The sequence below is a fragment of the Epinephelus moara genome, chromosome 18 (genome assembly GCF_006386435.1).
Source record: "Epinephelus moara isolate mb chromosome 18, YSFRI_EMoa_1.0, whole genome shotgun sequence".
Classification (NCBI taxonomy): Eukaryota; Metazoa; Chordata; class Actinopteri; order Perciformes; family Serranidae; genus Epinephelus; species Epinephelus moara.
This window is the reverse complement of record NC_065523.1, coordinates 29031490-29056527: the sequence shown is the minus strand read 5'-3', so window position 1 is coordinate 29056527 and position 25038 is coordinate 29031490. Positions and strand designations below refer to the sequence as shown.

The following is a 25038-nucleotide window of genomic DNA, read 5'->3' as shown; positions in this document are numbered from 1 at the left end:
CGTTTACATTTTATTACGGCTTACATTTCTGCATAATTAGGGCCATGGCCGCTTTGAGTGACAGGTGGGTGCCATCTGTTGGAGCCCTATGTTTGATTTGTGTGAAATGTATTATCCCACCATGCCAGATAGGTGGCTTATGTCACTGGCTGAGGCGGGCCATGGTATTTAAGTTCACGCCAGTAAGCACAGGTGTTGCCGATGTTAGGATGCCAACAGTTTTCAACTGTGCTCGCATTAAAATGTACATGGCTGTATTTATTGGAAGTTTGTGTTGAAACTTGGTGGAAGTTATACGGACATTATGGATACTGGTAAAAAAAGAAACAAATGATGATATACAACATTGGTAAAGGCAACCAGTAGCGGTTACGGTACAGTGCTAGTCACTACACCATCTATTAACAAGTTGCTACAGCGGCAACAACACCAGTTCAGTTCAGTTTACCTGGTTTTAAGCCTGTTTTTGGCTAGCTTAAATTAGCATTACCATTATCACTGTTATAGTATAGTAGTAAATGGACTGTGCTAACCAGGCTAGCAGCTAGCATTCGGGTGATCTCCACTATTTCTTTCAAGTATGGTCACTTCTGGTTCCAAAATCCAAGATGGAGACGGTCTAAATGCCAAACAGGAGGCTTCAAAACGGGAGTCCACAAACCAGTGGGTGACGTTATGGTGGCTACGTCAATAATTTGATACAGTCTGTGGGTGGAAGGGTGTAGCATGGGTCAAAGAAGAACCCATTATATTTTGAAGCAGAATAAAATCAGATACACAAAGTATTTTTCACCTTGAGAGGTAGAGGGTTCGGCCTTGGTGGAATAATTGCTATGTATCTTAAAATCTAGTTCAGATTCAGATTCAGATTCAGAATACTTTATTAATCCCCGGGGGGAAATTGTTTTTGTTCCAATGCTCCGTGCAAAGTAGAAATAGAAATACAGCATGAATGGAAACAAGAGATAAAGATGGAGATATAAATAAGATACTAAAATAGACAATGAAATAAATAAAATAAAATATTAAAGTAGACATTAAAATAAAATAAAAGAAAATATTAAAGTAGACAATCTGAAATATATACAATATACAATGAAATGGTTGTAGCGTTAATGAAATGGTTGTAGCGTTAAAGCGTCAATGATATACTATGATAATATTATGATTCATTATCACAGTATAACAGTAATCCTCTAGGGTCGCTTACACATGTAGCTGCTCAAACGACATAAAGAAAGCAGTTGCTATGGAGCACTCAGGGGCAGTGGTTTCATGGGAGAACCGGTACAACTGTAGCACCATGTGTGTAAATATTAAGTAACTAAATCATACAGGCTTGTGTATTTTTTTTCCTGTGTGCAAATTTAAACTTGACTCAAGTGACATCTTCTTGTGAACATATGATTTATCATAACTGTTTTTGATAACAACCTGCCATGTTGATTTAATTTCAGTCTAAGGATCTGATATTTGTATACTGTATGATAATATAGTGTTTTATGGTTTTCACAAATGTATGTAAAGTATATAAGATATTTCCAATGTAGAAGTAAATTTAAAATGCACAGCTGAGATGATGGCACAATTATATTTTGACATAATTTCAAAAGTTTTGAAAATGCATCCAGATGCAGTGGTTGTGCTTGCAGATTTGCGCATCACAGAAGACTGGACTCTTGGTCGAGGTCTGCGCTCTCTGAGTGCCCTTCTGGTTCTGTTTAATGTTACAAGAAAAATAGCATTTTAGTAAAGTAATGTTAAGTCAGATTGAGCTCTGATGATCTGCTGTGAGAGGACTCACAAATATGTAACAATCGACAACTTTGCTTCGATGGATGAAAACAAGAAGCTAGCATGTTAGCTTGCTTGGGACGAACATCCACCCTGAAAGTCAGCATTACAGGATTAATAACTTGATTTCATTTTATTAACAGAAAAAAATCTGAAATTTGTCTAGCATCCCATTATGCCAACTGTTTCACATAAATACACACAAATTAAAAAATACAAAATATTTAACCAAACAATAAAACCATAATATAAACGTTACAAATCACACCAGATGCTACAAAAACTGGATGCAGTGCAACAAATTAAGTTCGACCCAGCTACACTGAGGCGACTGAGAAGCCATACTCCGATAATGGTAGCTCATCTGTTGGCTGAAACATCCTTAACACTCGAAAAGTCCCATCTGAATTCCTTTTCAGATTTACGTGGTCAAACTGACTTTAAATTTGGAGCTGAGCATACACTGAGGTGTGATGCTTCAGAGCAACACTCCACTGTGTGTGCTCTTAGTTTGTAAATGCCAAATAGAGAGAGCAGTGTGAACTCTGATGGACCCGCTGTATTTCCAAATGACACCTTCCTAGCTTACTAGCAATGCTAAGTAATGTTTTCATCAATCAATAGTCTGTGGAACGTCATGTGTGCTGCAAGCATGAGGAAACACCCAGAGCAGACTCCTTCCTGATACAGACTGGCACTATTCGTGGTTTGCAGTAGCATAAGTCAGATATGATTGTTTGTGTTGAAATAACATAGCTGTCTTCCATCAAGGTCACCTCTGCAGCAGCAGCAGCTCTGTAGAAGATAAAATGCACCTCTGTACAGCCTGAAAACATTTGTTTGTAAAAAATGTGGCACAAATGAAAGTGACTGGCAGCGTTATGCAGATAAAGCTGCAGAGCAGAGCTTTTTCCTGTTAGTCTTCAGCAGCTCTTAGTGGTCACACTGAAGGATTGCAACCTGCTGCACAGCATTGCACACTTACACCTGGAGTTTAAATACAAATGCAGCCCCATTCCCAGAATTAAAATATGTAGCGACAGAGTGACAACCAAAATTGATATTCCCATCGCAGTCTGTTTTATTGACATTCTGCATATTGCCTGTGATACTGTGGGAATGTACAGTGTTGAGCGGGGTGACTGTTCCCCAGAGGAATCCCATCGCCCGAGGCTTTTAATTTGATGGGGAAACACATCCATGACAACCAGGATATTTGTTATGAGATTAATCTACACCTGTCCAACAAAAATGCCTGCCTACTCAAGTCTAATTTCCTCATTGGCTGGATAGTAGATTAAGTGCAGGATTGATATCTCAAGCTATAGCCGCAATCAATCTGACGTTCCCTTATGTTGAGTATCTCTCCCCAAATTGCCCAAACACTTGGTCATATATAAATCATCTCTACACGCTCTGCAGTTACTAAGATCTTAGTTTGCATCCCATAAATGATTCAGTGGCTCCATCATAGTTTCATATCAGATTTTACAAGAGCCCTGGTGGAGGAGAGTTTTGGGTGTGAGGTGGTAGGTGATGTTGTCAAAACACTGCATGGTCTAATATATTTAATTAGGGATTGGATCAGTAGGAATCACTGCAGCTCAGCAAAAAACCAGCAGACGACATTAAGAATTTAAGAGGCGAGACTGTGGGCCGAGCGAAGTGTAGTGTGTCCTTTAGGTTCTTGCATAATTCCTGATGTGTTTGTTGTTTTACAGCAACAGTCTGGAGAGCAACAGTCTCTAATATTACCATGTACTCATCGCATTAATCAACATGGTTGTTTTCCATATTAAAGCTGGGGTAGGCAGAAATCTGGAGAAGGAAAAAGAAAATGGACGTGTCTCAATTCAGGGGCTGCAGCCTTCGAAGGCTGCATTTGAAGATTGATTGCGTCACAACGGTGCGACCAAGGCTGTCCCATTTCGAAGGCTCCTTCAAATGTGTGCGAGAAATGCAGCCATCTTTCCCAGAATTTGGAGGATGCAACTGATGAATCCTTCATGGCCCAGCCTATCACAAGATGCTTCGCGCTGGTGACGATTATTACGTTACATTGACTAACAGTTGTTAACTAGCTAACGGTTAACTGTTGTTAACATTAAAAGCACACAGCTTAAACAATCTTGATTAAATAAGTTTACCTGAAAACGGTCCATCAGCCTGAAATATATCAAACAGCAAATATATACTGATGCGGCCTTCAAAGGACGTGGCTGACGCCGACCGTGAAGGCCATGTCCTTTGAAGGCTGCAGCCCCTGAATTGAGACACAGCTACAGCCCCCCCTGCAGCACTCCCCTCTGTCCTAAGCCCATCCCACCAAACAACACAGGCCTATGCCCACACTTCATACAGTAACCCGGTGTTTCCAATACATTGATTTAGTTAATCTTATGTCATTGTACAGTTAAATGCAGCTCAGTTGCTCAGGCCCTCATTGCCCTGCTCTCTCTGTCTCTGTTTAACAGACCACAAATGAAACAGGAACTACCTAGAACATCCTACCGTGCCTCCACTTCGCTCCCCGCCATTATGGACTGTTTCCCCAGGAGGAGAGCTGGCAGCTCAGGAGACAGACTTTTGTTCGGCAGCAGCACCAGGTCTAACCTGTTAGCTGATCCAGCAGGGAGTCGGGGTTGTCTGGTCCCGTGGAGCTGGGGTTTGCGCTGGCGAGATTTGCGATGCTGCAGCCGCTGACTGGGGCTCTGATTCTGGAGCTGCGGAGGACAGACTCCGTGCATTCCAATACCCATACCACCATACTATATAGTATGCCAATACATCGTAAGTCATATGCAGTATGCCAAAAATACCAGGATGTTCTACTACATCCAGTCTGATTTTGTAGAATGCAAGCTGCCATGCTTTTCTGGCTATTCTGACCCACAATCCTCTGCACAGTGGACGATACGTCACATTGAGTCACAAACAGATGAGATAAGTCTCAATGATGGATGACAACACATTCAAGTAACTGATGACCAGTTGAATAGTAATAAGGGGAATGTTAATTGTTTAAGTGAACAGTAATCATAAATATCACAAACAACAAAAGGATATAACTATCAAAATAACAATGACAGAGAAATGCAGATGTAATTTCACTGTCGCAAATATGTTAGAATCTATCATCTGGGCAGTTAGAACTTTACAGTTAAACTACACACATTGCAGAGTAACAGCAGCAGAGCGCTCAGGGTTGATCTCCATCCCTGGCAAACTCAGTAAGTGGCGTTTTTCTTCAAGGTAATGGATATAAAAGCAAGAGGGTCAAAGTTCAGGGCGTAATGTTATGTGAAAGAATGTCCCGATTGTGTGCATACTGCAACAGTACGTACTTTTTAAGGGCAGCTGCAGTACCTACTAAAAGTAAAAAGAAAAAGTATGCAATTTGGAACACACCTAGTGTTGTCCAAGGCTCTAGCTAATGCTAGCTACATGAACATGAACTATATTGACGATATTGACACGTGTTTTGTTTCCTTTACTGTCACTCTTTTTTTGATAAGCCCCTCTTCCTTTTGTGGGTTGCTTTGCAGTGTAGGCAGTTGTTGCCAATGCTGGAACAACAACTTTCTCTGCAGGATTCTCTGTCAGTGAATCGAGCTTCAAAGGAAAGTGCATACCCACAAGGTGGGCGTACCACTAGGAAGATGGGTAGATTACCGAGGAGGAAGTGGGTATACTCTGCTATATATTCCACTGGCTTTTTGGCTGATAGGTGGGTACACTGTAAACGGCCAGTAAAAAAGGTGGTTATATTCCATATACCTGCGTATACACTCCAATACACCACTGCATGCACATCTGCATTGTAGAACAGCCAAACAGAACACCCTCTCTCTGAAATGACCTGTGATTGGCTAAAGTCTCCTGTCACAACCTAGATATTCTAAAACCTGAAAATGGAGCCAAGAGGAGGAGCAGAAGTCAAGTTTTTTCTCAGAACACTTGAATTACAATATGCTCAGTGTTCATTCTGGGATTTTTGCCCACTGATGCCTTTATTTAACTCCCTACCGCAGCTTTAAACTATTTAATTATGTAAGAAAAACCCCTGACCAGATCCAAGCTGAGAGAGAAGTGAGGAGATTGCGAGGTGTTATTGTTAAATTTCCTTTTTCCCACTAATAAAAACACGGTGAATGCTAGATTCCTGAGGAAGTAACGGCCATTTCCTGGTCAGTCAAGCAACATAAGGAGTGTGTATGATAAGATGAGGAACCACCCCTCACCGCCACCACCACTGCCTGAAACACCACAAGCTTGTCCTCAACACACTCCACCTCTCTCTTCCTACAGCCCTCCCTCATCCTTCTGACTGCCCTTCTGGCCTCCGTCTCATCGGCCCTCTGCAGCTGTATTTCCATCTTACAACAGTGAACTTCCATCACTCAGGATGGACTCCAGACCCCCCAACCTGCCGCTGCTTCTCCTCACCTGCCTCCTACATTTCTGTAAGGACCCACTGTTGTGCCGCTTCAAGGATAAAGGATGTTCCTTCAGTTAAACCTAATCTCCCAATTCTCACTTTTGTTTCTTCTTCCTTTTCCTCTGCTTTTCTCCAATCACAGGGCAGTGTGGCAGAGGACAGTCATGTAAGTACATTATACTGTATTTCTGAGTCTTGTTAAATAATTGGTCTTGAGGGTTTCTCCTGCGTTGAGACAGTTTCAGGTTATCCGCTGTATTAGACGAGGAAGCTATTTTTACCTTACACAGTTATTTTTTGCAGGAAATGGGCACGGTATCATGCACTCCTGAACTCCTTGATATTTTCAAGTCTTTAATGAGATTCATTGAAGCTATTTTTAATTGTCACAGGTGAAGCTGGGTAATCTTTCAAATCAGCGTGAGTTTGAATGAACACCCCAAATTTTGAGTAGCTAGTATTTGAATCAAAATGCGTGTTTCCTCCTTTCCGTTTTCTTATTGCGTCAGTGTCTATCTTGGCTGTTGATGCAGTATTTTGACATTTTGTAAGTCACACTTCCTGCCGAGAATTCAAGTAACAGATTGATACCATTTCATGTGTGTGCACTCCTTATAAGGCTACACATGCCAAGGCAGGGGGGGTCATCCCAGTGTTCCCAGGGTCCTCATTGTAAGAGATCAGTAAAAGTCATCTTTGCAGTTCAGATCCATGTTTCAAATGCAGTTTCGATGGTAGCTACTGTGGTGATAAAAATGTGTAGTCAAGAAAACTGTCTGGGCGTAGGTTTCGAGGAGTATAACATCAGTAGGCTAAAAGCTGTAGGTGGGTGATTTCAACATATTGACCCTGAGGAAAATGTTGCTGAGAACATAAAACCCTTTGAAAAGTCTTCTGCATGTGTCATATTAAGAGGATATTGAGCTGGGGAACACTGATACACTCCTCCAGCAGGTAGTTAGCTTAGCTTAGCATTAAGACTGGATGGATAGAGGGAGCAAGCTTGGGTCAAGGTCTAAAGGTAACAAAGTCCACCTACCAGCACCTCTGAAGCTGAGTAATTAACCTCAAGTCTTAAGCGGGATTTATGCTTGTGTGGCAGACCCTACGCCATAGCCTACGCACATCGTCTATGCCGTTATGATCATTTATACTTTTGGGTGGTGTGTCTGTGTCACTTGGTGTTTCTGTGAAATGCTGTAAAGTTTAGTTGATTCAAAACACACATTAAACACACATTAAACATGGCTTAATATCGCCAATTTCAAACACAGGTACACAAATCAGCTTCACTATAACTCGCAACATTCACAGACAAACACTTGTCTTTATCTGGACACATTTTCCCCATAAATACAACATGCTAATGTTTTTAGCACAAGCCTATGGCATTTTACATTGTATAAATTAGCCTTGCAGCTAGCAAACTTTTCCTCTTCTTATATTAAGCCAGGGACAACAGCAACATTTAACAAAGGTAACGTTACAAAATTCAACTATATTACAACTCACAAGGTTCACTGACAAAACAACTGTCTTATACTAAACACGTTTTCCAAACAAATACAACATGCTAACGCTATTAGCACAAGCCTATGGCATTTTACATTGTATAAATTAGCCTAGCGATGAGCGGAGATTTCCTCTGCTCATACGAGCCAGGATGAATCACACACAAGACTCAAAATGCTATTTTTGTGAAGGCTTTATTGTCTTCACAATTTATTGTTTCTTATCTGAGAAATTAAAGTAAAAAAAAGCTTTGTTTCCACTGAGGGAAGTGGTTTCAGCTTACAAAAATAGACAGGAGGTCTGCGTCACCTCAACACATTTCTGGGGGGTGCACATCAGGCTATGCCTTAGGTTACTGCGTACCTACCGTGTAGGCTCTATGTCGACGCAGAGCCTACACGGTAGGTATGCCGTCAATTCAACGCAGAAGTACAAATTCCGCCTTATTCTCAGTATGATGTTGCCAGTAACGTGCTGACACTCCAGGAAGTTACTTCTCCTGGTCAAGAAACAAGTTCCCAGGAACAGCACTTGGCTCGCATTCAATTTGGCATAGTGGCCAAACCATGAAATTACAACTCCTAGGTCCATGTTTTGGTCCCAAAAGTCTTTCCCTATTCGTTGTGAAAGATATCTGTAAACAACTGGAATTTCATCCGTTGGGTCCGATAACATTTCAACATACAAGGAGAACTCGTGGTTGAATTATTATATCCCTGTTCAAGTTAGTGAGAGGGCCTTAACTGGAAGTTAGACGCTTGGTGGGCGAAGTCTCTATTGTGCTGGTTTTATGGGCACAATGATTCAGAAGATCCAGATAATGTTATACTCAGGAAGTTGAGCAACTTTCCCATGAAAGCAACTCGCCACCAACACTGACAGTTGTCACATACATCTACAGTTGTTGAGGATTAAATTACACAATAAAGCCACAGGCTTGTTTCCATTGTGTTCCTGTGGGGGTGGGGCAAGATGCCAGGTCTGGCAAGACCAACAGGAACAAATACAATATCCATATAATTACATACAGAAATAAAAGAATCATAAAAGGACAACACTGTATGTGTTTTGTCAAGGCCCTTATTCTGAGAGACCATTTGCAAACCATTTCTTCAAAGGTTGTTTAAATTTTCTCTCTGTTTCAGTGAGTTTCAGTGAGTTTCAGTGATACTGGAAGTTTATTCCATTCACTTGCAACTAAAAAGGTTTTTTTGCCCATTGAACTTTTGAAATCTGTTTAGCTGTGTCTTGTTGAATAGTGATTGTCTCAGAAGTGATTAAAGTAGTAGAGTAGAGGTGCAAATAGGTTGATTTTGTTACCATAGGACAGAATTAGGCTAGCTGTTTCCCCCTGTTACAAGTCCTTGTGCTCAGCTAAGCTAACCGGCTGCTGGTTGTAGCTTTTATATTTACGGTACAGATATGAGAGTGGTCTCAATCTTCTCGTTTAACCCTCTGAAACAAAGTGGATAAATGTTTTTCTAAAAATGTTGAACTACTCCTTTAAAATTATAGTACCTAGGTGTGTCTTTGACAAAATAATCTTAACTCAAGGTCCACCGCCTAATGTGTATGTACTATTTCTATAGCATCTGAGTTAGCAAGATTCTATCCTGTCTTCTAAAATTTACTTGTTTATACCACTAAATTGTTTTCATAAGCTGCATGGATTTTATTCAGAGACATTTCTTTGACTTAATGAAACACTACATTCATGTACCACCCAGGACTATAACACCACATCCTGGGTTCGCGTCCAGACTACTGTCTTAAGTTTAAGCAACAAAAGCACTATGACTAATTATGTTTAAAAAAAAAAAAGAAAAGAAAAGAAAATATTATTTAACTAGGAAAAGGCTCTTGAGACTAAAAAATCTCCTTTACAAGTGTGTCCTGACCAAGAGAGGCAGCAGCACATTCAACAAAGTTGCAGACACAAAATAAAAAATCAGAAATCACAGCATACCAAGAAATCAGGTCAACATATCCTATTCCTTAAATCTACTTTTGAAAACACTAAAAGAGACAAGCTCCCCGAGACCCAAATCAGTCTGCAAGACTCCAAGCTTCAGGGGCAGCATGCCTACAGTTAAAGCCTTTTTTTTACCTTTTCAAGACATGCTTTGAGAAAATATAGCAAGAGTAGGTCTTGTGAATATGTCACAGAGCACTAGAGCATAGGCCTCTTGTGTGACATAACATATGCATCGACAGTATAACAATGGCACTAACGTGTCGGTAACAATCATTTACTGTCCCTGTTATAGGGCAACTAATCTCGTCCTCTGCTCAAAGGGTAAGCGGCTCCCAGATACCCGATGTGTGGATACCCGACCCGAACAGAACCTGTCGGAACCCCACAGGTCGGGCTGAGTTCAGATAATAAATCAGAAATTTTGTTCGGGTTCGGTTCACTTGACATGCGGCTGTGTTGTGCTATGGCCTATTCAAGGGCTGGAATGTGTTATTTACGTGACAATGACTGATCGCAACACAGGCCAATAGTTACATTTCAGACAGGACGCGCCAAGGCAGTAAATATTCAGACCAAACTAATGAAAATGGAGGACGCTAGACAAAACTTGCTCTCAGGAAAGTTTAAAACTGCTGAAAACCATGCAGGGAAATCAGTGTAATGGAGGCATTTCAATTTAGTCATCAATGCAGGTGATAACAAAGCAGTTGGTTTTGTAAAATGTAAAACATGTGGGACTTCGATGAGATACAACAGCAGGAAAACAGGGAATTCCGCCTTGGAGAGAGGTTGCAGGATGTCTGCAGCTGCAGGTGGTATGCACACTACTATCACTGGCTTCGCTACCACCTCCTCAAAAGAAAATCAAACAGCAGGCCTGCATCGGGCTCTGGTCGGGTTCCGACTTAAAAGTTATAAAGTCTGTCTGGGTCGGGCCAGGCTCGGTTATAACTGTCTTGGACTCGGGTTGGGTTAGGTCAGGAAATGTTGTTTTCCCAGTTGTTCTCCCAATTTGAGGACATTTACGGCAGCTGTCCTTCTTCTTCTTCGAGTTAGCCGCTAACTGCAAGTAGCTGTTTTTTTTAAATTTCCCACTGTGGGTTGCACACATAACATGTCGTCAAAATGTCACACCTATCCTGCCCATGGTCTTTCCTGTCAGCTGTCCTGTTTATACAGATATTGTTTTGGCACTGTAACTACCTTCTATGGTGGCTTAAAGGCGAGAGTACTCTGTCTCCCCATTCTGCAATCGTATCTTACATACAGAACAGTGAGGTGGCATAACGGGAGACATTCCCACCTTAAACAGGCAGGGTAAAGGGGGCTATAGATAGGAAGGAAGCAGGTTAAGAATTGTGTTACAAATAAGGACGTGCCAGTGATTAAGTCTACAGATGGACAATGTAGGCCCGCCAATCCTAGCATACAGGGAGGAGCAGTGATTAAAGGACTTGTGATGACCTCAGTGCTCAAGGGTAGACAGAAGAATAAATGCATGCGTACATAAAACATCACAATTGTCAACTACAAGTACTGAAGCAGCAGTAAGGAGTCTTCTTTTTGCATCAAAAGAAACTCAAGACTTATTTCTGAAATAACAGCCCAGCCTTGGCTTCAGCTTCTGTACAAGTTGCTCAGTGTTTGGCGAAAATTTTGCTGATACGTTCAGTATCGACATTTTTGCAACTTGCCAGGTACGTTAATTAGCAACATTTCCTCATTATGTCAATAGAAAACGCAACTCTCTGCATTACATTTCCCTCAAAATGTATTTGCTGTTTCAAAGTCGTTGCATATAAAAGTAAATTTTAGGAGACAGGGCTGCACAGTCATTCGTCGCCTCAGTCACTCTACATCACTGAGCCCAAACTCACAGCAGTACTTTGAGGATGTGGACTAAGTGATTGCTTCGTGGATGTTGAGGCAGGTTACACCGTGTTGTTGTTGCTGAGGGAGAGCAGACGGGATAAATCAGCACAGCTCTCCCAAGGGGGCGAAGAGGGTCAGACGCTGTTTGTTGAAGCTTTTTCCTTCCTTCAGCAGCTCCTGCTTACTGTGCAGTAGACTAGAGGCCAGGGAACGCCCTCCCTCAGCCTTCACCTTTATTGTGGAGAGAATAATAGACCCTGACTGTTGTATTGTATTTCTGACTCAGCCCCTGATGTTGGTTTTAGATAAACAAGTCCTAATTATTTCTCTTTAATACATGTTCATGTTTGCGTGTGTGTATGTGTGTGACATTTGGACCTACAGCATACATTATAGACGACGTTGGCCTCACAGTCCTGCCCAGCAACACAGTTGAGAGCGGGACGCCGGTGACCCTGCGCTGTCAGGTCAAAGTCAGCCACGACAACATCCCTAACCTGGAGCACACTTTCCAGCTCACACAGGATGACAGTCCCATCCACTCCGTAACCACCACAAAAGACTCAGTCGTATATGAGCTCAACCCAGCCAGGGCAGCGGACTCTGGAAGTTATGAGTGTCGGGTCACTGTCAAGGACAAGAGCAAAACCAGCCGCAGCCAAAAACTCGACGTCACAGGTAAAGCTTTATATTGGTACAATAGATTTCTCACACCAGGATTTATTTGTTTTCAATTGGTTAGATTTGTTTGTTATTGCTTTTGTCTGACAAGGGTAGTATAACATGAAAAAAAGTGATAATATACTTGAAAATCTGCCATTTATCAGCATGTTTGGGGATAAAAAATTCAACATAAACTAGTCAGAGAGAATCTAGTGTTTTTTTTTCTCCAACTGATGAATAATTTATGTTACTGGCAGCCATTTTCCACAGCATAACAGAAGACTTAAGACTGGTTTCCTGTATTCTTTTCATACACCTGAAACTTTCTTGAGTTAAATATCAGTCACATTGAACATTCTGGCTGTGTCACTGTTTTGAAAAGCTTATGCCAGGAACAAACACTAAGATTCTTAAAATATGTCCTTTGTGATGTGTTCATGGAGTGTCCGATATTAGACATTTGATAGGGAGCTACTATAAAGGGCAAGCCTTAAAGGGGCAAAAAGCGAAATCGTTTCACTGCTAGGTTTGCTGTTGTGCACTGCCTGTAGACCAAAAGAAAGTGTGTCATGAGCCACACCTCCCTCTACCTCTGCTCTCCACCCCACCCCCCACCCCCCACTCGCCTCGTCTAAACTTAGTTTAGCAGTTAGTGAGGCTCAGTGACTAGAAGAGCTGGTAGAAGCGCTCCACAGCTGCAAGTTACTCCAGTACCCGGTGGCAACCGACTCGGCTAGAGCCATCGCCGGATCCCGGCTAGTGCTAACACTGGGAGCTAACGCTAATGTTCCTCCTCTTCTCCGTGAGTGAGAGCGATGTTTTAGCCTGGCTACATTTTACAATGCTAATTGCAAATGTTAGCTGGGCTGCCGGGTTACTCACCTAACACAACCGTAACGCCTGACCCATTGCTGGGACCGAGCCGCAAATAACTCAAGCTCCGGACATTAACCCATGCTACGATTGTAACATTAAATTTAATTGAATCGACATAGCGACATGTGCTTAACGTTACTGTAACACTAATTAACACAGACATTTGACTTTATGTTGTACCTGTCCAGGAGAAGAAGAGCTAGCTCCAAGTCAGATTGTAGCCCCTTTAGCTCTCGCAGTGCTCTCCACCTTGGAAATGCAAGGCCAATGTTAATCCGGGTTCTGTCCCTTTCTTTATCCGACAACTTCTTCGCCAATGACCGTCGTTTCTTTAGAGGTAATGTCAGATCCTGGTCGTCTTCAGGTGGACGTTTTGTTCCACTCTCCGCCATTTCGTTTCGAAAATACGCGTTGCCATTGCTCACTGGCTGTAGCCTTTTATAGGGAGGGAGGGCCAAGGGCTCCGAGAGGAGGGAGGAGGCAGCGATTCACATGAACGTATATGAACGCGCAGCCGGACCGGCTTGTAAACAATGGGCTGGAGATCAACACAGAGAGAGGGTGTGTGAGGTCATGCTATACTCCAGATGAAATTACACCTCTAGTTCTTCACATAGCGATTTTTTAATTCCTTCAATCTAGAAATGATGAATTTCCGCTTATTGCTCCTTTAAGCAAACAAACTGTAAATAATGTCAAAATAGTAATGTGAGTTTTGTATTTTCTTTGAGGTCCTTTGATTCAAGGCAAACTTTGGAAAATTCTTATCAGGGATGTAAATATACACACTTTTTGGTAAATGGGTATCTTTGGTATTTTTAAACCTGGACCATATTTTCCCATGTTTTTATGTCTAAATGATGTGTGAGAAAAACATTTTTTGAAATTGGCGGTGGCAATGGAAGCTGGCAGCAGCTAAACAGGCTGTTATGTAACCTTTGGGCATCTGTACTGTTGATGTGCTTCCACAAGAAGTGTTTGTTTTTGCCACTGACAGGCTCAGATTGTTACTCACTGTGTCTGACAACATTATGGAAAGGATCCCTATGGAGAGACCTTTTTGTTTGATAGTAAAATCCTTTTCGTTTAACCAGAAATAGCCCCAAAATCACCATTGCCAAACCTACCAGATTCCATTTAAAGAAACAATTAAAATCATTGTTTCTTTGCACGTACAGAGCCAGCATATTGTCACATCTAACTGGGTAATTTAAGGCTCTATTTCAGCCAAACCACAGTTGGTGATTGTTGGAAAAGTGAAAAGACAAATCAAGATGGGTTTTGTGTCTGGTGGGTTTGGTGATGGCAATTTTGGGGTTGTTCGTGGTTCAACAAAAAGTTCTATTTCTGTAGGGATCCTTTCCATAATGGTGTCAGACACTTATCATAACAATCTGAGCCTGTCAATGACAAAGAAAAGCATTTTTAGTGGACATAACTTGATGGTGCACATTTGCCCATTACCTTCACGTTATAGCCTGTTTCTCTGATGCTGGCTGCAGCGCTCTTTCTCAATACTGGACCAGTTTCAAAAGTTGTTCCCATTTGTCACTTAAGCCCCATATCAACCAAACACTTTCGGTATGGTACCTTTGGAACCAAAAGTAACCCTTCAGACATGGTACCTAAACCCTAGCGTTTCCACTGCAAACAGTACCCTTAAATGTGGGCGGGGTTGTTGTCACTCACCGTATTTCCTCATTACCGATGACACAGATGGAAGTCTGCACCTTGTTTATCGTCCACAGAACGAGGCAGCACACCAACATTTTCTGAACAAAATGAAACAGGCTGCAGTGAGAGTCTCTCAACAGTATGAACAGTGGTTACATGAGCTTAAAAACCAGCCACAAATCAGCCCTGAGCAGAGTGACCGTCCGCTATTGACCAATCAACAGACTGCAGTGTTCACAGCTCCACCTTTTAGTACCAGATCTGTGTGCTAGGTACCCCAACAGAGGGGGGACCAAAACAGGGACGGTACAGAACGGTTCCATTGGTACCATCCACAACTTTTCACAGTGAAAATGGAAAAAAAACATACAGAAATTAGCTAAAACACACAAAACCATGGGTATGGTTTTTCTTCCTCATTGTCTGTAGTGATTTGAGAAAGTTCTTCAATACAGAGTTTTCATACTCACACCAATGCAGCTCATACATGTGTATTATTATGTCTTAACAAACAACATCAGTAATGGCTTTACACTGTCCTGTTGGGTTTTCCCTTCCTTAGGCCTGCAGACCCCTATTCTGTATTTGAATAAGACTGCACCCTATCAGGGTGAAGAGTTCACAGCCACCTGCAGTGCTCCAGAGGAGAAAGGATCCCTCATCTTCCGGTTTTACCAGAGATCTAGGGACGGAGCCCTTAACAGGATAAAGCAGCCAGCGCCTACTGGGAACACATCTGAGACCACACTGGTCCTGAGAGAGATTGGAGACAGCTTCCTGTACTGTGACTATGAGGTCAATTTGGTTTCTGGGGCCAGGAGCTCCAACCGCAGCAATGAGATTCAAGTGATAGTTAAAGGTGATTAGTTCAAGAGCCATTGTTCTTTCAGGAAAAGATCAGATTGCTTAAACAGGCTTATGTAATTGACTCCTCTGAGCTGTGTCTTGCAGGACTTTACATTTCCCCGATCATGAATGTGCTGCCCTCCAGAGAAGTCTTTGAGGGTGATGTAATAGAAGTGGTCTGCAAAGTGGTGAGTCCACTGAGGAACATTGAAGTATTCCTGACGAAGGACAGGAGGGTCCTCAAGCAAGCACCGGTCAGCCTCAGTCATCGATTCACCGCAGAAGAAGGCGACTCTGGGAAACTCGTGTGCAAGGCAGAGTGGGGCAACGTGCAGAAAGAATCCAATCTAACTATCACAGTTAAAGGCAAGAACTCTTTGTTATGAAATTTCTTATCCCAGCTGCCAGAATAAAGTCATTGTACGTTTCTGCAAACCATGAATCCATGACATTTGAATGTTTCACACGTATCATATCATGGTTCTAAAATTATAAAATATTTAAGTTGGAGACTAAATATAACAGTCTCTGTCAAGTGGAGGTGATGGTGGTTGGTTTAGCACTTAGGCGAGACGCCTGCTAAGCTGCGGACTTGTTTTTCTTCAACCCTTGGCAGCATTTCCAACGTACGGCACCGAACCTGCATCTTTTTTTTTGTTTTTTTTTTTACCAAATCTGGTTATTAGCTCAGGTCTTTTGCTGCATGTAATCACCTCTTTAAATATCTTTTAAAAAACTGGGCATAATAAGGCATGTATTACCTCTAATAAGGCACTGTTCTTGCTTTAGATCCAGTGGCTACAAAAAGCGTAAGTACTGGCTAAAAAGACAGAGTGCTTTTTGCAGCTCGTTTATCTTTTTTAAATTGTTGTCCGTAGGTGAGAGGCCTTTCCCATATAGTACATTGGTCACAGGGAAATGAATGAAATCAAAGAGTTTTGTGAGGGTACATGAAGCCATCAGAAAGAAGAGAAACACCAGGGAATACCACCTGCTGGTCCAGCAGCTTCGCCTGGATGATGGACGGTTCAAGGCTCATTTATAGTGAGTCGGGGACAGTTCGATAATCTGCTGTTAGTTGTTGAGCCAAATTACAGTTGGTAAAGTGTTAGAAAGTAGCTGTGGTGACAGTTTGTTCAGGTCTTGCAGCTTGCCAAGGACGATGTTGAAAGTGAGCTAATGTTAGCATCGCACAGACCGTGCATGCTACTACTTGTTGTCATTGCCACTACCGCTGCTAACTTCACCTGACTGGACAATAGGAAAAACCACCAGTGATGTCGGTCGCTTTTTCCACACTAAGTCAAACTAGAGACGTTAAGGGCACTCTTGCGAAAGCACAAGGTGCATAAAGTGAAAAAGCGGAAGGTGCTTAGCAACACAAAGATAGCAAGCAAAACATGTCATTCTCGCTGAAGAACTCTATAAAAAGCTGCCCCACAGTGCTATAAGACACTCTGTCTGATCAGGGAATAATGCATTTCTTACAAGTGCTTACAAATGTCTTATAATCTAGCAATAAATGTTTTATTAACATCTATATAGACTTATTAACACATAAAATGTTTATAAGCATCTTATAGGGACTTATAAGGCCCTTATTACCTACCATTACAAGGACCTTAATATAAAGCGTTACAGCCTTTTCCATTTTCAAAATTTAAAAGTAAACTACAGTGTATAATGCTTTATTTTTGCTGTCCCACTTCAACAGAGCTGTATTCAAAGCCACAACTGACTGTGACGCCCACAGACATCTTTGAGGGAGACCGCTTCAAACTCACCTGCTCAGTCTCCATTCATGTTCCTGAGAAGATCAGCAATAAAAGCATGAAGTTCTCCATCTACAAAGATGGAGTCAAACTCACCAGTGGAGACACATACAGCACTGTGGCAAAACCTATAAAAAACGGCAAATACACCTGTAAAGCCCAAGCTGCTACTCTTACGCACAGCTTTGTAAAAGAAAGCCAAACCCTTGTTGTGAAAGCAAAAGGTGAGTCATCAAATGCATGAAATTGAGCATCATAGCTCTGAGCATCACTGTGCTAGCTCTAAATACAGCCTCACAGAGCTGCTGGTGTGGCTGTCAACTCTTGTTTATCTGTGTCTTGTTCTTTTTTGTCGCACTGACTAACTGGCCAATTATCTTTTTCCTCAGTTCCTGTTTCAAAACCCATGCTGAGTGTGGTGGGGGGTACGCTGGTGTTGGGAAAGCACTTCCAGCTGCTCTGTCAAAGCGACAATGGCACTCTGCCCATCACATACACCCTGCGTGGCCCTAACAAGCCGTATGATCCCATGGTGGTGAGACAGCCAGGGCAACAGGCCATCTTTAACTCCTCACCCATTAAAAAGATTTCTGACTTAAAAAGCTTTAAGTGCCATGCGCAAAACAGTCCAAACAGGCCTCCCATGAATGAAACAGGGGTGCAGCTGCTGCATTTAAAGATCATAGGTGTGTTGGATGATCGATCATTTGAATAAACTGCTGTTAACATGGCGTACTCCAGGTCTAACATGCATTTTACTCCATGCAGAGCCTGTGTCAGTACCAAAGTTGACCGTGCTCCCCAGCATGGGGGTCGTCTCCGAGGGCCAGGACGTGGCTCTTGTCTGCTCTGTTGACAGAGGATCTCCTCCCATCAGCTTCATGTGGTACCTCACTGAGACAAAGAGTGCTCTCGCCTTCCAGAACTCCAAGGAACAGGCAGCATCCTTCTATATCAACAACATCAGACGTGAGCACCAAGGGGGATACTACTGTATGAGCACCAACGCAGCCAACGAAACCCAACAAAGCCCCACTGTCATGATTGGAGGTGTGTTTTATCTTCAAGTAAAGGTTAGAAAGTCCTTGTTTGTGACCCCTCACTCTGAGGCCTTTAAGCGAACCGCAGTCAGCATTTTGTTGCTAGCACTGTGTAGCCATAAGCAGGCACCTGGGCAGCGCTAAAACTGTGAAAGGCTGGAAAATAAATTTCAGTCATACTTAAACAGGATTTATACTCGTGCGGCAGACCCTACACACGTCGCCTATGATGTTGTGAGCATTTATACTTGAGTGGTGGTGTGTCTGTGTCACTCTGCAGTTAGACCTCCAAAACACTAGTTGGCGGCGGGGTTAGTGTGAAGTGCTGTAAAGTTTTGTAAAGCATTGTGTGCAGATGAACGTTGTTTGACTTCCCCCGGAGACGGAGGCGGAGATCCGGGTGCTGGCAGCAGCACAGGGTGAAGCCAAACATCGTTCATCCGCACACACTGCGATGCCACACAGCTGGTTCAGTATCAGCAAAGTTTCCCTTTATATCCATTGTCTTCTGTGGCGATCAGCAGTGATGTGGTGGTTCACTTTTACACTGTGATCTGTAGCCTATAGTTCGGCTTTAGCTTCTAACTATCTTTGTCTTTTTAACCTGTTGTTGCTGCTGAGTCAGTTTGACATCCTGGATATATCCTTCAAACACAGACTGTAGACCCCTCTGTCTGCTTCTCTCTGAAATCACTCTTTCATTTTTCCAAAAATATGATATTATTTCTTCAGGAAGTGCAGTTAGTTACAGCGTGGGCTCCATGCTTACTCCGGCAGCTTGTCAGACCATTACAAAGGGGCGGGGCTTAGCAAAAGGTCAATTCAAGTTAGTGAGCTGCACTGAACATTTAGCTGAATCTTTCTAAGGAATGGATTCTGTTGATTTAGTACGCCTATAAAAATCCTTCGCCCATCACTGAAAGGTAAACTACATTAAGCAAAAATTTTGATGTCTGTGCTTTGTAATCAAATAATAATATAAGTCATACCCATCCATATATTTCATTCAACTGCAGTGAAGATGGCTGGCTGGAAGAAAGGCCTCATCGCTCTTGTGGTCTTATGCATCCTGTTCGTACTGGCAATGATCCTCATTTTGGCCTTTAAGAGACGCCTCCTTCTGTTCAAGAGGAAAAGAACTGGCGAGCTGTCAGTGTGAGTAACGTTTCTCATGTTCTTATCAAAAATCAGAGTTTTTAAGGTCAAGCAATGTGAGCAATGAGAGTAGGTGGCATGGTGACGCCCATGCACTTTCCTGTTTTAATAAGCTGATTGTGTGTTGTGGTCCACCTTTTAGGAAGTCGGCCGGCACTAAAGTGGAGCGGCTGAGCCTCACCCAGGCGGAGGTCAATGAGGCTGCCAACGGTAAAGGCTCTTGTCAGAAATACACAAATACTGTGCTGCAAATCCTACTCTCCTGTAAACTAATTTTTAAATGATGTCTTAGTTTTAAATGCATGAAACTTGTGATGTAGATTGTACTGATCCAACAACTGAGACTGGTGCTGTTTGTTTGTCTCTGTGTAGTCACCCCAGGCATGATCGGAAAGAGTGTTTGGAGTGAACATACATCAGGCTCTGGTGAGTTCCTGGCTTCCCAACCCTGTCTGTGATCCTCAGCCCTGAGCTTACTAGTTGCTACTGAAGACCTTGATCAAAAAAACAAGTCCGAAGTACGTCCATTCCATTTTTAAAAAATGCTACGTCATTTTCTGTAACAGCTGGTCACTGTAGTTTTTAGCAAACGTTACTCAGAAAGGAGTAACTATTGCATTTGTTGGGGACTATTTTCAGCTGCGGATTAATACACATTTTCACTTACATCCACGTCTTTATGGAAACTTCAAAATAAAAAAAAATTGATATAAACCCAAAAAGTTTTTCCACCTGGGGGAGGTAAAGAAGTCAGTGTATTGATACAAGGTAAATGCAACAAGGTGCAATGGAAACAGATTTAACAAACAAATGATGACATGCAGTCATGACCTACTGTCATTGCATCGGCCACTGCAAGCTCTCTTTGTCATCTCTGGATGGCTTTTAACACACTTATGTAAGCACACCTGGCTGTCACCAGAACTCTTCCAATGTCACAATGATGTTGCTTTATTAGCTGGAGGCAAAATAGGATTTTCACCACTGGGCTGTAGGCTACATGGGAGTCTTAAAATGTCGTTGGGAGTCAGAATAGAAGGAGTCATGGCTCAAAATTCAATTTGAAGACATACCAGCCGCCACTGGCCGGCAACAAAAACGAAGACAACTATGATTAAATGCGATTAGGACTGAATGGACTGAATGGAGGCGATCATCAAAAATGCTCACATGTGCAGCGCACACTTCATATCAGGTTAGGGAAAAAGTATTTCCTGTTGTAGGGATGAATAACATTATGTGTATTAAGGGTTATCATTTCCACCTCATCAGAAACTGGGGAGGGATTAAGAGGAATATTGGATTTCTCTGTAATGTTAACTTTTTAGCACATTAGCTAACGTTAGCTTTGATAGGAAACAGTGTCGTCCTCAAGTAATCAACCACAAAGCTTCCTGTGACATCATCCATCCACTGAGTGAGAGCATACGGGTCGGCCAGTCTGGTCCTGTTGGTCAGTGTTTACTTATGCAAGTAACGCTCATGGTCCCAGAGAATGAGTGACCTGACATGGTGCGTTCAGAAATTCAATTTGATGCTGTACATTAAAACGAGAGCCCTGTTGGTTAAAGAAACGGAGCGTTATATTTCTACATGAATAAACATACGGTTAAGTTAATCACACATTCACTCCACTCGGTGGTCTGCTGCTCTGTCTCCACAGAGTGCCCAGAGTGTTTGTGCCAGAGTGCGCCCATAGTATTTCTGAACGCAGCAACTGTGTCATTTTCCTCCATTGTCTAAAATAACCCAACAGAACTTGCTAGCTAACACTAGCTAATGTCTGTGGAGAATTGTTTTGCCTCCAGCTAAGCCCTGCCCACCAAAAAACGTCACACTCTTTACTAATAGTAAACGGGTCTCTACATATATTGTTTTCCTTTGTTTGAGGTTTTACTGGCGCTCTTCTGCAGTAGCACCTGGTGCCACCTACTGCTTATCTTTGTTTAACAGTGCTGGATGGAAAAACATGTACATTTGCATTTAATTTGATTTTCTGAAAATTTGGTCAAAATGCCCAACTCGTTTGTTTGTTTGTTTTTAATAACAAAAGAAAATGTGGCTCACTGGTGTATCCTTTATTAGTTTTTGGACAACATTTTAGCTATAGAGACTTTGGCCAAGCAGAGAATACATGTTTGTAGGCACAATTAATTGTTAGGTTTGAAAATGAAGAAAAATATAGAATATCATCAGCACTATCCTTTACATATTACCTTATCTGACTGCTATACTGCCATATAGCAGACTGCTATACTGTTTTATTTAAAGTAATATAAAATGCTATGAGGTTTAACTTCAGCTTGCTGCTGTGTTGAACTGCAGAGTCTGACGACCAGAATAGTGTGACCGCTCCGGAAAAGCCGCCAGAACCTCAATACACTGAGGTGCAGACCAGACAGGCAGGTCCAAACAGAGGTGAGACTGCCTCTGAATTTTAATATTAGCTGAACTTAAAGGAACAGTTCACCCACAAAATGATCATTTGTATATCAATTACTCACCCTGTGTTATGTTGAATCCATGAAGAAAACTTTGTTTGTCTTGCATCCCTCCACATCGAACAAAGAATCCAAACACGGATAAAGTTCTTGATGAATTAAAGTCATAGGGGTCCACGTTTAACTACAGTAAAACTATATCAAACATCTGTTTACAAACTCTCACACAGCTCGTGCAGTATAATCCAAGTCTCATTTATCCATTTGTATGGTCGGTTTTTTCCAAACACATGCATTTTCGTGAGTTCAAATGCACATGCTCACCCAAATACATGTGTTTGGGAGGTATGGAGCATACTGACTTGGATAATACTGCATGAGTTGTGTGAGGGTTTGTAAACAGATGTTTTGATACAGTTTTGCTGTTGTTAAACACGACCCTCGTTTACTCCAGTTCATCAAGAATTTGCTCCATTTTTGGATTCCTCGTTCACTGCAGAGACATGTACAAAAAACAAATTCTTCTTCATGGGGTTAACATAACACAGGGTGAGTAATTGACATATAATTGATTATCTTTTGGGTGAAGTGTTCCTTTAAAAACATTGTCTAATATAAATATGTATTTGTTGTTGACAGCTCCGGTGAAAGTGGGCACAGACACGGTGTACAGCGAAGTGCGGAACTCCAAGCAAGGTACGACTAACATCCTGCTCTTACCCGCTTAATGTGAGTGTGGAGAGAGAAATCAAGCCCCTCGCTGACGTTTGAAAAAGAAAAGCGCCAGGAAACAGGATCAGCTCCGACTGTAAACATCTGCATTGTTAGTGAAAGAATGTCCTACTAAAACAGAAGGCCCAGTCGCCAGGTGTCCACTTCCTGCTTTCGTCAAAGAGAACTTCCTGTTCAAACAATCAGAGCCAAACAGCGTGTACATCCGTTAAGACTTAGTGAGCAACACGCTCCATTGTGTCACACTCACGGGGGAAAATCTCGACCATTGTTCATTCATTGGCTCCTAATAACTCCTAACGGTTTAAATGTCAGCTGATACAAACAATGATGCAGCAGAAGTAAAGACAAACAAACAGGCATGTTATTTGCTCAGTGTTCTCCAAGACAAGATTTTCTTCTAGATAAAGAGTGTATTAATGCGTTTATATTACTGTATATGTGTTTGATGTGATAAGCCCCGTGTGTCCTGGGATGTGGGAGCTGTTCTTAGGAGTGCTGATGACTATACAAGCCCTCCTTTAATCCTCAGACTCCTTTAGTTTCCTGAGCATGTCCTCTGGCTTTGTTTTTGCAGGTGTTCCAGAGCAGGCCGATGGTGTAAGTAGAAACACACACATACACACACACGTCACGCATACAGTGCATGCACACCCTCGAGAATAGGCAGACACACACTCATGAATCTGTTGTTTCTTTGCTCAGAGAGACCTCTCATGGACAGACACAGTGCAATAAACAGAAACCCTGTGGAGTCCGTTTTGATTGTTTGTAGACAGGTAACTGACAGTTAAACACTAGCTAATGCTTTATTTACTGGTTTGTACCTCTGTGATTAATGACTGATAATTACAAGAGAGTGTCCTGGAAAGAACCATGCAGTTTGGCACTAATTACGTTCAGTTAATACACTACTCTATCAGTCGTAAATTAGTCTACAGGCAAACATACAGAGCAACATGTGTGAACAATAATATTTCCTATATCCTCCTGAAATCCTGCTTCCTCATATGAGGACTTCACATTTTGCGTTTACTTGACCTTATACTTTATTCTACTTAACTTAGACTTGTTGTCCTCGTTTGTGGACACTTTTTGTGCCATCTAGTGGTGGTAAGAGCACAATACACTAATCCATGTAAAAACAAGATGGCAGCCATCTCTGCCAAGTCAGTCTGCAGCTCATCCCGATGCAAAAGTGGACAAGGTCCAAAACCTGATCACATTTTATGGTTGAAATTTGTTTATTTTACTATTGTCTCATTTGAGGACATTGGGACTTAATTATCGTTGAAAAGTTTTCATTTTTTATACCTATCAGATCCTACCATTTGATCCCAAATAGTTCATGTGACCAGTACAGACACGCATGTCACACAGTAAACTTACAGCTGGTCTCATCTATAATAAGAAACCAAGCTTTCATTGTCTCTTCACATAAGCTTCATATGTCATTGTTTTTTTCCCATCTCAGCAGGGGTCATTGGAGTATGCACAGCTGAATCATGACACCGATCCCCACAGTGACCACGGTAACCATAGTGACCACATTGTCCAGGATGACCACTTAGATGAGATTGACGACAGTGTTCACATCGACACTGCCGACCACGGGGAATGAAAACACAACCCGATGCCAGATTGTTAACTGACCGACGAGAATATTTATTCCCTTATTTATCCGGCTCGTTAATGCAGCCGGAGTCTTTTGTTTCGGAAAGACCTTAAACAGCTCTCAGCATTTATGTACTTTTTGCAATACTTTGCAACGAACATCCCACACTGTCAATTCACTCGCTTTGCCTTTGAAGGGCAAATAAAATGTTTTTGTAAGTTGAAGTGTTTCTCTTTCCTTCTCTGCTGGTTTTCTTGCCAAGACACAGAGAAAGGATGTGTGTTGTAACCACAAAGGAAAAGAGATTCAAGTCTGTATCCTTCCACTGGTGGCAGCGGTGACAGAATCTGAATAGAAAGAGGGGTCTTTGAAGTGAGCGGGGTACTGATACTGCCTCTTTAGTGACAAGGTTGAGACTCCATTCATCAGCTGTGTGAGGATCAGAGCTCTGTGTTTAAACCACTAGAGGACAGACTTCAGGCAGCGCTGTGTGGAAACTTAGTGCCATCTGGCTGTGATCTCACTCACTGTGAGCAGAGCTTGTGTTGTCACAGCATTGGTTGCAACACAGATATCAGTTTCAGTTTCCATTATCTAAGCTTTAATTGAATGATATAACATGAACTTATTCAA

General features: G+C 42.1%; 1 protein-coding gene across 2 annotated transcripts; it reads left to right on the top strand.

Annotated features, from left to right (window-relative positions):
* The first annotated feature begins 6099 nt into the window (after positions 1–6099).
* Positions 6100–24629, top strand: pecam1a (platelet and endothelial cell adhesion molecule 1a). Of its 2 annotated transcripts, none has more exons than XM_050069415.1 (15): positions 6100–6257; positions 6375–6398; positions 11976–12269; positions 15367–15663; positions 15756–16016; positions 17365–17646; positions 17812–18108; positions 18191–18472; positions 19479–19617; positions 19760–19827; positions 19990–20043; positions 21943–22035; positions 22698–22754; positions 23368–23390; positions 24268–24629. In XM_050069415.1, the coding sequence occupies exons 1-15, from the start codon at positions 6200–6202 to the stop codon at positions 24409–24411; spliced, it is 2373 nt and encodes a 790-aa protein (XP_049925372.1). In that variant the 5' UTR covers positions 6100–6199; the 3' UTR covers positions 24412–24629. The 2 variants fall into 2 exon arrangements, with proteins under 2 accessions (XP_049925372.1, XP_049925371.1); XM_050069414.1 differs by having other exon boundaries at positions 6101–6257; positions 24265–24629.
* Positions 24630–25038: the final 409 nt, after the last annotated feature.